This window comes from Salarias fasciatus, chromosome 4, assembly GCF_902148845.1.
Source record: "Salarias fasciatus chromosome 4, fSalaFa1.1, whole genome shotgun sequence".
Lineage (NCBI taxonomy): Eukaryota > Metazoa > Chordata > Actinopteri > Blenniiformes > Blenniidae > Salarias > Salarias fasciatus.
The window spans coordinates 12993120-13009092 of NC_043748.1; the positions used below are offsets into that span (position 1 = coordinate 12993120).

The 15973-nt window shown below is 42.4% G+C and overlaps 1 protein-coding gene across 1 annotated transcript; it reads right to left on the bottom strand.

Annotated features, from left to right (window-relative positions):
- Window positions 1-7: 7 nt before the first annotated feature.
- Window positions 8-2067, bottom strand: pde6hb (phosphodiesterase 6H, cGMP-specific, cone, gamma, paralog b). The gene is made up of 3 exons (XM_030089766.1): window positions 2018-2067; window positions 807-951; window positions 8-711 (listed from the first exon to the last, which is right to left on the bottom strand). The coding sequence occupies exons 2-3, from the start codon at window positions 947-949 to the stop codon at window positions 594-596; spliced, it is 261 nt and encodes an 86-aa protein (XP_029945626.1). The 5' UTR covers window positions 950-951; window positions 2018-2067; the 3' UTR covers window positions 8-593.
- Between the last annotated feature and the right edge of the window lie 13906 nt (window positions 2068-15973).

The window sequence follows — 15973 nt, forward strand, 5'->3', positions numbered from 1 at the left end:
GGATTGAAGGGATTTCCTCCTGAGTGTCCAAGTGGAATAACTGTGGGCATTGTAGCTTCCGTCGTTGCCGCTCTCCTTGCATCCTGTGGTGTTTCACAGTAACTCTCGCAACAAGGAGTAGAAAATACAATGCGAAATAAAAGAGGGGGGCGGGGGGAGTACAAAAGGTGAGCGTAGAAGACAAGGTAGAAATACTGCAATCAAATTATTTACATTGTAACAGACTGCTAGAAGCAAATACAGGCTAGAGTTAACTAGTGTTTTTGCTTGCGTCCATCGCCGGGGGGGGGGGTTAGAGGAAAGGGTTTTAGAGCTGGATGAAGGGGGGTGGAAGAAGGTGTCTGGAGGTCTTTTCTCGTCTTTTCATTTCAAGTATAAATACTGTAAACAGTATCATATAATAATAATAGCAATATAAAAATAAGAACATGATTAAGCCTTGACTCCACTCAGTGGAGCAAAGCCTGAGGTAGATAGACGAGAGGGCGTTAGCGGGGCGGCCGGCAGCCTTATGGCGGCGTGCCGAGCCGAGGTGGGGCGAAGGCCGGGCGGAGGGGGTCGCGGAGAGGAGGGGAAGGCAGGAGGCAGCAGGTTTAGATGATGCCGTATTTGGCCAGGTCGCTGAGCTCCATGTCGCCGAAGGCCTCCCATGGGCACACCACGGTGAAGTCTGTGCCGAGGCCCTCCATGCCGGGGATGTCGTCACCGAAGCTGGAGAGGAGAGAAGGAGGGTCAGCGGCCGCGCCTCCCGCTCCACCGACTCGTTTTGGGATCGTGGTTTCATGTAAGTTTTCGTGGATTCTTACCCCTTCTGGCCTGGCCTGGGGGCTTTGCTCTTGAACGTGCGAGTCTGCCTCTGCTTGAACTTGGGCGGTCCCTTCTTGGGCGTGGTGGGGCCCGTCGACCCGCCGGGGGCCAGGGCGCTTCCTGCAGGGGGGCTTGCGTTCATGTCTGCTCAGGGTCGCTGGAAGAACAAGAGCAGCGGCAGAAAAACAGAGCGTCAGTACTCCCTGTGACTTCCTGCTAATCCCGTTTCCCTTCAAATCTCAATCAGTAGAGATTAGAACAGATTATGTTAAACAGCCGGATTAGCGCTAATCCTGCTATGATCCTCCAGAGACTAATTGTCCTTGATGGACAACAGGAATGCCGTGTGCAATAAGGAAACAGCCTTTATTCTTGACCTCAAACTTTTCCATCAGATTTCCACTCGGCTGCTAATTCCTCTCAGAAAACGCCCCGGATCGCCTCGTCCTGCTGCGTTTCAACATTCACACGTTGTTTTCAGAGCACGGGCAGACGATCCCTCGAACAAAACACCCCTGTTTGTTCCTCTTGTCCTCATCTCCAGCCTGATCTTAAGCACCATCCTACCTAAGCCCCCCTTCTTAGCCCTGCTCCTCTGACTGCCGGCACCGGTAATCCTGATGGGGCACTTTGAACGAGGCGGAAAACACCCTGCTTTTTCCACGTTACGCAACTCCAGCCCCCAAGTCAGAGGGTGCAGAGTCTCTCCTTGAGCAGAGCATCTTCCAGCCCTCGTGTGAGAAGATGCTGCGGGGCGGCGCTTCCCGGCAGGTCATTAGCCATCTGTCTGCTGCTGCTGGAGTCAATCCTCTTTGCACAGAGCATTAGAAATCACCCACACCTGTTCCCTTCTCCGCTTTCAATCTCCAGTCATGTCTGTTGAACGTTTGCCTCTCTTCACTAATGAAAACTTCACTTCTTTCCAAAACTTACTCCACAAGGTCAGATACAAATCCTCACATTTTCAATTACTCCCCTTTTTCACTGGAGTCTTTCTTGTTACGCTGTGCTCAGTGGAAAAATTACTTTTTTAGCCACCTCAGCTTGTTCGCCCGAGTCTCTCCGCTGTAAAGGCAAGTTGCAGACATGGAGTTTGACTGGGAAAGTCAGGTAATCTAACAACAGTGAACAGGATTCCTCTTTAAAAACCATAGAAATAATTTTCAATGCAGTTTCAGTCAGCAGAGAGGCGGTGTGCGGCCGTTGTTACCTCAGGTCAGGGATATCCCAAGAAGCCGCTGACAGTCTCTCCTCGGAGTCGCTTCCTTCGTCTCCTTGAATCTGTGAGTTGCGTTGTCGCCGCTCTTCCTTTATATCTTCACCCCTAATCCCCGCGTTGCCCTCTTTAGAGTCACATGCTCGCCGGAAAAGGTCATCCAAACTTCCACACGATTCTGGCGCCCCCGCTAACCCCTCCCTGATTCTCGGTGCCCTTGTTCCCGTCGCCCCTCCCCTCCCCGTTGGTCTGCGCCGTCGCTTGCCGTGGCAGACAGAGTCAGAGATCAATCTGGAAGGATCTCATCTGGCTTATCCCTGTAAAGCTCGTCACGCTGATGGTTGCGTTTCAGTTCCATGTGAGGCTTTCTGTTCACATGTGGGGTCTCGTGGGCTTCTGCTTCTGAAAACAACGGTCTGCTATTTAAAGCACCAACTCTTACGACACTGAAAACAGCCTCCAAGAAGTGACTTTGCATGTCTTATTGTGAAAAACATCCTTTCATCTGGTCCTGTGATGGACTGAAAAACTCTCGGTATGCAATTAATTTTACCTGAGCTTCATTCTGAATTACAGTACTTCTTGCATGTTTGCATTGAGAATCAAACTTGAATGAAGCGGCTATTTTAAACGTTTAATCACCTTCAGGCTCGCTGCCAAAAAGTGGACTTGCAGAACACGTGCAACCTTTTCTCTGTCATTATTATACAAAAAAAAAAGTTTGAAGTATGTGCTTTGGATTAACCCATGTGTTTGCTTTTGTGCTCAGACTGGATTTTGTCACATTTGCAGGTATCCCCAGAAGATTCTTTAAATATTCATTATAGCTCCACAGCAGGAGTTTGGCAGCCGTGCTGCAGGACACCTGTAGCCAAAGTGGAAGGAACAATGAGGCTTTAAACTGATAAACACCAGCCACTGGCTAAGAAGCTCTAGAAAAGCAACAAAATCTGCAGCTTGGCCAAATAAAAAAAATTCCTTGCCTTCTTCATATTTTTTGAATCACCATATTTTCTTTTCCTGACAAAGTTTCTTACTCAGATGTATAAATGCATCACAGATCACTGGACATAGAGAGTCCTGATGCACATGTTAGGATCCTGTTATGATTTGTAATATAGTTTATGACTGTCTTGTATGAAGAAACCTCAAGAGGAAACGTGCAGGACTTCTGGTTGAACTACCTGGCCACAGGGTGAGGAACGTGTTGATCTAAAGGGAGGATCCCAGATTAGCCTGTTTGGAAGCAAGACAAACATTCAGAAAAGAGTTTGAAACTCCCAGATAGAAGCCCGTAAGAAGACATCATCTTTTAACCGTCCAGTTAGTTCATACCCATGTGACCCTCATGGTGACTGTAGTGAAAGTTTTCTTTGTAATTTTGACTATTTGCTTGGAGGTTTGGACCGGATTGGAGCCTCCGACTGGCCGACATTGACCCACGGGTCTCATGTTTGACAACCCTGCAGTTCATCACAAACATGCCAGCTTCACTGTTTTCAGTATTTTTGGCCAAGGTCATGGTCAAGTTTAGTTATATAGCACATTTAAAAACAGAAACGTACTGCCCCAAATTGCTTTCCACAATTCAATAAACTACCATTACATAATAAAAAGGTCTACTATAGTAAACATTAAACACAAGATTTAGAAACAAAACTGCTAATACAATAAAATTATAATACCAAAAGGCCTTGAAATCAGCATGAATTGAAAGCCAGTGAAAAGAAATGAGTTTTCGGCAATGATTTAAAAGTCTCAACAGAGGAAGCATCTCTGATATTAATAGGAAGAGTTTTCCAAAGTTCAGGACCTGCAATAGCAAACGCCCGGTCTCCTCTAGTTCTTAAATTAGACCACGGGATGTCAAAAAGGAGTTGGTAGGAGGACCTCAAGGTTCTTTGTGGGGTACGCAACGTAATCAACTCAGTTAAGTAAGAAGGTGCCAAATTATGCAAGCACACCATTAAATTCCAAAAGTTTAGAGAGTTTAGTAACATCCAGTCTTGAACATCTTTAAAACATTTTTCCAAATATTTAGAAGAGTTTCGCTGGCCACTTAACGGTAGTAAATTTGGATATCATCAGCAAAACAATGGAATGAAATGTTGTATTTCCTGAAAATAGATCCAAGAGGCAACATATACAAGGAGAATAGAACTGGCCCTAAAATTGAGCCTTGGGGCACACCGTAATGAAGAGGGACCTTTCTTGAATTAAAAGGGCCAACATTTACATAGGACATTTGGCGTTTCCGTGTAAACGGGTATCGTTTTCAAAACGTTCATGAACCCGAAACACTTCTCAGATGAAAACGCAGGAATGATGCATTTTCCCTTGAGGCGTTGTCGTGTGAGTGGGGCTTTGTAGAGCGCAGTAGAGATTGCAGTTGGACTTCATGATTAAATGTAAAAAAAAAAAAAAAAAAAAAAAACATTTGTGTGATTTTTGGACATCAACAGTGAAAATGTTATAAAATCTCAGCTCGATGGGACCAAATCAAAACACCCTGTTCTGGATCGAGGCTGATCTGGTTCTGTACAGTGAGGTTTTGAGGACACGACAGTGGATAAGCCTCTTTAGGAACATGTAGTCTCGAGATTTAGAGAAGACGTGTCCTCTTTCACGTACACTGCCATTTAATGTTTCTATAGATTTCCAAATCAGAGCTCGCTGTCTCTCTCTCTCTCTCTCTCTCTCTCTCTCTCTCTCTCACTCTCTCATGCATCACAGGTTCACATTTGTGTGACTCCTCTCTCATGTTTGTGGGTCAGGTCAGCCGCCATCGGCCCGGCGCCGCGGAAGCTTTTCGGGAGTGCCGCTGTGAGCACGGCTCACACCTAAGCTTGTTTATCTGTGGCCTCTTTCAAGTATGCCGGCACGTCGTTAACACCAACTCTGTTAAAGGCAATAGCAACTGAGCCGAACCGTACGGGGACACCTGAGTGTTGACATATCTGGCAGGTCAGTGTGTCACGTCTGGGAGCCGACCCTCCCTGCGTCGGCCTGCGAATGCCTCCTAATTAGATTAGCGGACGGACCGGGGGAAATAGCGCGGGGGCAGGAAAAAATATGACGCAAGGAGCGGAGAGCACTTTGCAGGGAGTCGTCAGGTTGATGTCAACATGAGCTGAGTCAGTCTTCGGAGGACACATCGGCCCTTTCATGACGGCTATGAATTTCCCGAGTGTGTGTTCACAGTGTCGGCATACGGGACATACGATCTGCGGTGCGAGCGGAGGTTTGCTCAGAGAGAGCCAGGAACACCGACACATCTTTATCGAACTTATTTTAAACAGGAAAAGTCTAGACGGGAGCAAGCCGCAGTCTCCAGCGTCGCTCCGGACTCCCCCGATGCTGAACTTACACTTTGTATCCAAGGCAAATTTATATGTTTGAATTTCATGCAGGTTTAAATTTAAAGCCTATAAACAGAAAAAAAAAACGAAAACGTGACCTTTAGCACAAACTACCGTCGCTCGGGGAGCTCTGTGGCGCTTTGCCCCCTGTGTGGAATAAAAGCAGCCTTAAGGCTGGCGGCTGCACGGCGGCCGGCGATAAAGGAGTGTGAGGTTTCAGCTCGCTCAGCTCATTTCTGCCGGTCCGTTTTCACTAAAAGACTGTCTGTCCTTGAAATATCAAGTTTAACTCAGGCTCCCTAATTAAACGAACCGCTCAGGAACAACTGCATTTAACCCTTTCACGCCTCCCTCAACTGCTCAGCCACACAGATTCTGATATTTGTAGTTCTCTGGTTGCGCTTTAATAAAGTGTAGTTTTAAATTTAGATTCAACTATCCATTCATTTATTCAACAGTGGTAATAAGCAGCACTTTAGAAGAAGGAAGATTAGTTTCTTTGGTTGTTTTCACTCAGTCTGAACTTAATTTCAGTATAAAGCCTATTTAAATGAGACCTTCTGGTTTAAAATAAAGTGAAAAAACCTCCTTTAACTGTTGCATTATGCATGTTTTTACAAACTGCATTGTTTTGTGGCTAATGCCAGTTATATAGCAACGAGGAATCTCTATTATGTTGACGTCTCAGCTCAGCTCTCAGCGTTTGTGGAATTTGGAAAAAAAAAAAAAAATTAAGGATTTCTTTGAAATTATTACAATTTACTCGATGGTTTGGCGGACTGGATTGGAGTCTCTTGCGAGCCGGCTTTGGCCCACGGGCCTTATGCTTGACACCCTCTAATTTTCATGCTTTAACTATATTCATAACAGCTTCAAATAGTTTTGCTGTTTTATTCGATATGTTTACTTTGCCGGACAGTTTTGGGAGCGACTCCTCAGTCAGCCCACTTTTATGGAGTAATCAACTCCAGATATCTGCTGTGGGAAACTTTAAACACTGTTTTAAAGTGGCTCTTTAAACCAGCTACTCCATATTTTCCTCATTGTTAGTAGAATAATATTGTTTCTAATATACTAACAGATACATAATTAATTATGATTTTTGTTGCCAAAACTCACATTTCATTTTAGTATCTGAGAACAAGCAAATGTCCACTTGAAATGCTGGAGTCTTGAGGCGAAGCTGATAATAAGTGTGCGTGCATTTCGGTGGACCGCAGTGTTTCTCGATGGAGGCCAGAGATCTCCGGCCGTCTGGTTTCTTGGTAAATATGGGGTCAGATGGAGTCGGTGACCTGATATCTCAGCAGATCCCATCCAGACCTACTTTAAACATGCGCTACTTTTTAATCCCGTCTCGGCACGCGGTTCAGGCAGGTCACTGATAAGAGCACCCAATACCTGCAAGCACACGACCTCAATATGACAGACAAACACACACCAGTCAGCCTATGATATTTCATATGTGTGTTTCTATATCGCTCAGTTTGAAGCCCACGTCTGTAAAACGCTGCTCTATAGAAGAGCTGAGTGTTTTATGACTCTTGTGGAGAAGAGTTCAAACTGACGGAAAACAGAGCAATATCAGGAGTTGATTCAGTTTGTGCGAGTGACCCCAAAGACTCTCATTGATTTTCTCTCAGCGGGAAGGATCAAAAGTCTCAGAATTAAGAAAAAAAACATCTTTGAGCCCACAAAAATAATCCAGAACATCAACAGCTTTGCTTTCGCTTCTGTTTATGTGTTTATTTATCATTATTCCTGTGTTTCCTTTTGATCCTCGGTATCTCTGATGTTGCTCCCATTTGTTCTATTTTAAATACGTCGTGGGTTTTTTTCCACTTCTCTTGATTAGAAGCGACTTTGTAAATACTCCTCGGGAAGTCTTCGTCATTACATTTAGATGTTGAGTGATATTGAAGTCTGTGGCTTCAGGTTACTGAAGATTTACTTAAAATGCAGCCGGCGACGTTTCCCATTCATCCAAACGCGTCGCGCATTTCCATTCCCCTCCTGCTCCTCTCCTTTCATCATCAAAGTGCCAAATCTTTTCACTTCTACAGGAAATCTTTCACTTTTGTTGCATCCTGCAGACTGGTCTTTTATATACGGAGTTCTCTGAAGAAAATCAATTTATTTACTAATTATTTAGGCGTTGGTTCTATAAAGCCTGGGGAGTATTTCAGGAGTCGGTTTGTATCCAAATCTCATCAAATAATATTAATGATGCTATGATTTATATTAAAATCTGTAGGCAATGTGTAAACCCAGTCAAAATCACAAATATTTTCATGATTTGTAGCTTAAAAATGTGGCTGAAGAGATTCATCTTTTACCTTTAATACAGTGTTCAGTGCTGTTGGAACCGGTGACACATTTCTGGGTTTAAAATCATGAACTCAGTTGAATAATTGCCTCATTCCTAATCTTTTGGGGCAAAAAGCTGCACCTAATTTAGAATAGTTGATAATAAAATGTTATGGAGGTAAAACACCACAGTCTGTCTTTTAGAAAAAGCACCAAAGCGTTTAAAAGGAAGCTGCAAACAGTAAATTAAAACAAATGAAATTACAGTTCAAACAAGAATATGATGTAGAAAAAAAAATATGCAAAGAAATCATTTTTAAAATAAATGAAATAGAATTTAATTCACTCAACATGGAGAAACTCGGTTTTCAAAGCAGCTCCACATCGCACAAAGATGTGAATAGAATATAGGATTATATTATTAAAATATTATAAGTTAGTAACATGAAGTTGATGCAGTGATGAGAATAAAAACACTCAGAATCAATGAACAAACAGAATTAAACTAAATACCATGGGGAAAATGAAAAGTTTCCAAAAATTATCAAATGTTCCAATAAAGACTGGCAATAAAACAGTTTTAGGAGCTTGATAATCAAATAAAAAAAGTTTAAAGCTGCATTAAAAAACCGATAAGTGATGGTGTCTGGCTGATTTATAGAGAATTCCATATTCTGGGTGTTTAAAGTTAAAAGTCAGCTTCACAGTTTTCCTCTGATTTAGGACGGAAACATTTAATAAAACGGCACATTGGAACATTTTCCTTCAGGTTAAACCATAAAGTCAAAGTTATAGATGATTATAATAGTTTTAAAATCTGCTCTAAAATAATCACGCAGCCAATGTAGTGAAACTAAAACACTTTATGTTCTCTAGTTTCCGAGCTACAAATGAGGTCAACTGCCTGATAAAACATTAAAAGTCTTGATGCGTCTCATTTGTGCTTCAGTTTAGTTTTCAGGCTGGGTTTCGGGATAAATAAACTTGAGTGATTTTATCTGAAAACGCTGAACAAATAAATGGTCCTTTTGCTTGTCGGACTGTCTCGGATCCTTCCAGGGTTTTCTGTGTGTGTCTCAGTTATGTAAGGCTTAAGACGCTTGCTGTGCTGATCTAATGGGGCACTGCGAAGAATTGACCCCAATCTCATCTCATTGGCTTACGCCGGTTGTCGTCATGGGGCCTTTTTAATGGCGTTGTCAGGGCGTGTTTACGTCTGCAGGTTTGTCCTTCTCAGGTTACTATTGATAGATGAAGCTATAAACTTTATTGGTTATAAACATATGAAGTCCTGTCTGTGAAATTAGCTCTGAAATCTTTCGTCCTGACCTGTTTCCCCTGTAAAGATGTTCAGTATCGTTTCTGATCTCGAGTCAAGACCTTTAAGATAAATTCTTGTCCACCCCCACCAAAAAATCTGACTTTTTGGACCTCTAAAACATCTATAATAAACAAACTTGTGAACCTAATGGTGCAGAACTAAAGCTACATTCAATGAAACTAAATTCAGTATTTTAACTTCTCCAGATAAACGCATGGATCACTGGCATTAGTAATATTAATACTTATGTCTATTATTTAACTCTGTGTGCCTGGTGCAAAACATAATTGTTAGAATGGAGATGAATGTGATTGAAACTGTACCAAAGCATAAAGCAGAGTGTCATCAGCATAACGACGAAGCTCTTCAAGTTTTTTTAAGGGACCAAGAATTTATGAACTGAAGCAAATAACAGGATGTAGTTGTAGCTAATTACTGAGACATTTGATGATTTTGGGATTAAACATAAAGATCACAGTGTTTATTTTACTTTACCAAAACGTGATAAACTGTGCCTGAACACATGAGCACAGTAAGTCACATTTTGCTTTATTTTAGTCCTTTTTGAGTATTTGAGGATGGTTGAAGCTTATTTAGAGAATTTATGATTAGAAGTGCTAAAATATTAGTGATGTTGGTCAGTTTTGGTCACATTGTGAGTAATTTGTTTGTAGAATTGTTTACTTGTGCATTTTAAAGAAACGACAGTCTAGTGGAAACAGCAAGATTTAGTCATTTTAGCATAATAATAGAGACCTACCAAAACATTATTACAGAGAGAGAGAGCTAATGATAATGCAGACTGTCAGATGTGTAGACCAAAAATGTAAAAATGACCACTAATATAATAATTATTTCAGCAATTTTAAATGTTATAAAGAATATGATTTAATAATTTTGGCAAATGCATATACCAAAGTCAATAATGTAGCAATATGCCAAGAATTTGTTAAAATATTTCAGCCAATCACATAATAAGATTATTCAAACTTGAAAAAATGCTAAGACATGAATGCATTATGTTATTGTGTGGCATCATTACATTTCCAAATGATTTGTGGAATGCAAAAATGAAACCAGCCCATAATTTAATGGCAGTTGATCACATTTATTGCATTTCTGCTACATTTAAAATTGCAGAAATTATTACGTTATTGATTGATCTTGGTGTGAAATTTTCAAACTTGACTTTTGTTTTGAAAGCTTGACTTTCCTAAGTAGTAACCTTCAAAGTTTCTACTTCCATGAAAACTGTTACCTGAGTGTTTTTACCTGCTAAATAAGCAATATTTAAGCTCCGTGCTAACTTCAGCTGTCTGTTAAATTCATGCTCCGGTTCCCAGTGTGGAAATGAGTTCAATAAATCTCTGCTGTAAAGAGTCTGGCCGGGACCTGCATCAGCATCCTGGAAATAATTCATATTTGCCCCCAAACCTCTCCTTCTCGTGAGCGTTTCCTTTGTTTCCCTTCTGGCTCTCCACCAACTTATGTCCCTTTACCGCCGAAACTCCTCGGCGACTCGCTGAAAACTGGCACCGCAGCACATAAACGCTCAGGTTGCCTCGGCGGAGTCGTGGCGGAGTCCCCGCCCGCCATAAAACCCTGTAATTCTGTTGTTTGGCTGGCGGGCTGCGGTGAGCTGCGAGCTCCGGGTGCAGCGGCAGCGAGTACGTGGGAGTGCAATTATTAATACGCCATATTTCATTTGAGGCAACAACGAAAACACTGCGAAGGAGGAAGGAAAAGGAGGCCGCGGACGGCTCGGCTGTCCTGTAGCCACGGACGGCAAAGTCAGAATATAAAAGAGGCGAACGCGCATTGAAATTCACGCCACACAAAATGTGCTGAGCACTGTTTGCTGAAGCAGGACCTTGACTTTGATGTTATTTGAGACAGAAATGAAAGCACGTCGACTTGAACAGTAATTTCTTTTTTTTTTTTCTTTTTTTTTTTTCCTTCCCTTCTCGCTTTCTTTCCGGGAGAATTTGCAGCCGACTGGTTGCACAGTGTTGCATCTGAAGCACAATGGCAGCGCTGCGAGATCTGACATTGGGGTTGATTGGTTTCCGTCAAAAAAAAAAAAACACACTCCTATCACACACACACACTGCGAGCAACAGAGAGGAGACGCGATGCTCGGCTTTGATGTTTGATGAATTTGAAATAATAGTGGAAGTGGTTATGTTGAGTTGGAGATTTTTTTTTTTTTTTTTGTATCTTTCTCTATAAAGAATCTCTTTGAATGAGTATTTATAGATTCGGGATTAGATGTTTCTGTCTGGATTACATGCATGGCTGTGCTGTGAAATTGAATTTCAGCTGATGAAGTAAACGCAGGGAAAATGTGAGATCGGAAATCAAAAGAGTTCCAATAAATCAAGTGTGGTGGATCATGATCTGATCCGTGTCTTCTAACGTGACAGTAGATATTATTAAACATACGATCTGACTCTTTAACTTCAAGTAAACTAGCATTAAAAGACTGTTATTTCAGATTTTGTTCTGCTCGTGTTCGCTTGATAACTATAATTACATGAATGTTGGGTCTTACTGAAGAGACGAGCACAGAAAAGTGTCCAGAAGTTACAGAAAATTGCACCTTTTGAAGAAACTGAAGGTATAAATATTGCAGTTTTCCCAGAGAAGGAAAAATGAAGAGCTAAAGCTTAAGTTTATAACATTTACTAAGAAACAGAAAGCGGATTTGATCTGACTGGAGGTGCTTTGAGCAGGAGTGAGCTCTGGAATATATACAGGTTATGACTCTTTATTTTTTTTTTTTTGTTTTTTTTTGAGGATCACAGTGTATGGAACAGAGCAGCAGTCGACAGCTGAGGAGAGAAAATTGCTCTTTTGATCTGTGATGCATATTCCTTTTTGATTATATTCATTAATATCCTTTTTTTTAAAAAAAAAAAAAAACCCAAAATGATTTCTCTCTCCAAACACAGGAAATGAGCTCAGCTGGTGGAGAAAAACTGTCTGTAAGCAAAGGAAACAATTATTGCGAATCCTGCAGGAGGAGAGAGAGATAACCACACGGGTTTGGTCTGGGTTTGACCTCGGCAGGCCGGGTTTATTTATCCTCCTTCACAGCCGGAGTCGTTCTCACACAGACCCCGGGGTGGAGGCAGGTACAGTGGATCTCAGGGGGTGGGAGGGCAGTTTGGTGCTGTGAGGCTGTAATCCAGGCTTTAAGGCTTCCACCGGTATTAGGAGAGGACGCTTTATTAGATTGGAGCTTCTTCTCCTCCGAGGGAGAGACTAATTGGATGCCGGCGAGTCAGGCCCTGGCGTGGTGACGGTGGAGGAGGTGAATGACGCTCCTCCAACGCCATTAATGGCAATTAATAGACGCTGATGCAACTAGGAAAGCAAGAAATAGCCTGCAAACGGCTGCGTGCTGCCGGCGCATCCAGCAGGATCTCATTCCGCCGCGGACACTCCGGCGTGTGATGGAAGGCGCCGGGAAAAAAAACGAATCCTGCGCCTGTAATTAAATTCCTCCCCGCCTGCATGTCACACCAGTGCGGGGCTGAAAAATTGGCTGCAAATCAATGCACCACGCTGCCACACGAAAGCGACCTGCAGACAAACAAACAAAACAGACTTGGAGGAGTGAAAAGGGCACAAAACAGCCAGAATTGATTTTTTTTTGGCGCGTGCGAACGCAAAGGAAAGGCACGATGGAAGATTAAAGCCGGAGAGGAGGGAAGACGGGGGTGGGGGGAAGCGAGGAAGGTTATTCGGTGTGGAAAAGCGCTCAGGGGCTTTACACACCGGCGTGATAAAACGCAGCCCCATTGAGGGGCAATTAGTCCTTTGAGTGAGTGTGATTGAGCATTCTGCGGCGTCACGCCGTCCTGTTTATCTCGCGCAGTGTGAAGAGCTTCTCCTGCCTCTCTGCTCTCTTTAATTCTACACGTGTTTCCTGTGTTTTCTTGTGCCTTCCTGGGCTCGGATGAAAAGGAATGCTCCATATGGCGTCCGCATATTTATCGAATCTGATGTTCTTCTGCATCTTTTTTACACATCCGTGTCTTACCGTGCCTGTTTCTGCCACAAACCTTGATCTATCACTAATGATCAAGACTGAGGCGTATTTATATGTTTATGTCTTCGCTTGCTGCCCATAAATTCACTATCTGTTGGGTTTCATTATTCAGGCCCATATGTGTGGAGGGCCTTCGCCCGATTCGCCCGATTCGCCCCCCGGCTAACAAAACATCCCATTTTCAGCCCACAGTGTCGTAATGTACTCATTAATACTTTAAAGACTCTGTAACAATGCTGCTCCGCCACGGACGCTTTTAGGCAGTGATTAAAACCCAGGAGGCCCAAGAACACACATTATAGATCTTGGATGTTTTGAGCGGCTGCCAAGGAGATAAAATCAACTCCATGCTTAGCATATTAAGAGAGCCGAGCCCAAAGCAAACCCTGTAACCTCAGAAAGTCCCTGAAGAGGTCTCTCATGTTCGAAACAAAAAAGTGCAGGTGTCCAAAAACATACATGTGAGGTTAAGATTCGTTGAAACTGCCGTGGATGTGAGTTGACGTAATACTCTGTCAACCTGAACTCACCTAAATTGTTCACACGACAACATTTTAAGTCAAGGATACTGAGAGACCTCGCTGCCACTCTGGAGGCCGCCATTGTTTTTATTGATTGATGCAGCTCTACAGCAACAGGCTATTCTCCTCTTTATATCTCTAGAAAAGCTGTTTTCACTCACATCAGGAACTGCGTGAATCACGTTGTCATTGAGATGAGATGACAGGATTGTGGAGCTTTTTGAAGACATCTAGTAAGAATTTGATCCTCGTTATAAGTTATTTTGGTCCGTTTTTATGCATTGAAAACATTATTATTACACATCTATAATATTCAGTTGTTCTTTTTAGACGAACTCTTTTTTTCAGAAATATTTTATTTTTGGTTTCAAATGCACAACAAATGTACAACAGATGGCAAACAAACAAAAAAGATACTTTTAAATTTACCCCCACAACTCCCACCCACCCCTGCTCACTCTGAGAAGAAAAAAAGAGAGAAAAAAAGAAAGAAGAAAGAGAGAAAAAAGAGAAAAAAACCACTCCATTTACTACGTTTAAGTTACAATTTTTAGTTTACAGCTTACGTACATTGACATAAAGCAAAGTATTGTCAGTCTCTTTACAGTTACACCAACAGAGTTTAAATATGGCTGCCAAATTTTGACAAAGGTTTTGTGTGATTTTCTTAGACTGCATGTTATCTTTTCTAAAGGCACACAACCATTCATCTCTGTGTACCACTTGGCTAAAAGCAGGGGGGAATCAGTCTTCCATGTAACCGCAATACACTTTCTAGCTACAAAGCAATTTCGAGGAATTTGATTTGATACTTGTTTAGTGATGCATCAGTTTTCATAAGATTTCCGATTAAACAAAGTTCTGGGTCTAGGGGAATTAAAACCTCCATGATCTTGGATAGTGTGTCACACAAGTCGAGCCAAAAATTTCCGACCTTTACACATAACCATGTACAACGCATAAATGAGCCAACTTCAGTTTTACACCGAAAGCACAGGTCAGAAAGTTCAGGTTTGGACCTGTGGATTTTTTTCTGGAGTTACATATAATTGATGCAGAAAGTTGTAATGGATCAATCTATATCGTGCATTAATAGTGGCAGATATGCTGTCCTGACATAACTCAGACCACAGAGAATTTTCAATTGTAGAATTTAAGTCTGTTTCTCGCCTCTGTTTCGATTTATAAAGTGCTGGTTTCAGGACAGTCTTCTATCAACAGTGAATAAACTTTGGAAATGAATTTACATGGTACATCGTGATGTAATATTTTTTTCAAATGCTTTTTAGACCAACTCTAACAAAAACACCTCAGTGTTGAAATTCTACATGAAGCAATGTTTCAGTCAGTGCTAATATAACGTGTAATCACCATTTTAGACCATCAAACATGGTTATTTAATGTATATCACTTGTTTTCAGTAGTTACAGATGGGTGTCGTGTCAATGTTGCACATTCAAATAGGCTGGATTTTTGTAATAATAGTAGCAACTTTGTTTTATGTAGCCCAATATAGGAGAAGCAAAGGATATGGGCCATCAAAAAAACAACAACCACAATTCAAGCTTGCTGCATCTCATTCATTTATCTTTAAATGTGTTGCAAAATGATACATTTTCAGGAAAAACTTAGACAATCACCTCAGCTCTAAGAATCCAACGGCTGAAAGACACCGAGAGCAAGAAGGGAGAGAAGAACTGTTACGGTACAGCAGCTCAATCAGAGATGGGGAAGAAAAAGAGGAAAATCTCAAAATGGCTGGGCGAGAAAAGAGACGAGGCGAGGGAATGTGTCTTTCTTCCTCTTCCTGTCAGCGGTGTAGATCATTACCAGTCTTGGCTGGCGGCTCTCCGGCAGTCAGGGAGAGGTCAGGAAAGCTCCAGAGAGACGGGCTGACAGTCGGGCTCTCATTGAGCTTAACAGCAGAACAGTCGGCAGACACGAGGAGACGCTTTCATGTGGAAATATAGAGAAAATCAGCTTTAAAGGAGGAGTTACGGCTCTTGTATGTGAGCGCCGACCACAAGCGGAGGATGAAAGCAACCTGAGAGGCCAGCTAATCCAAATAAACAAGAATCTCTCGGCTCGTTCGTTTGGATGTTGATTCTTGACGTTTTAAGCAGCTCATGCATAGATAGTATATGACAGTGGATTGTCATGTGGTACAGTGCTCTACCGGTAGTTACTCACATGCACCTGCAGAGGGCACAGAGGTTTCACTCAGCTGAAAGCTGCCCTTCAGTTTTCTCACTGCGCTCCTCCAGGGTTAATGTGGACGGATTACCGAGGCTTCACACTGCTGTGTATCTGACCGCAGCTCAGCTACACACACTTCATGCATACCGGAGTCAGCTATGAATAAAGTCAGCGGTTTCGAGGCCGGCGGTT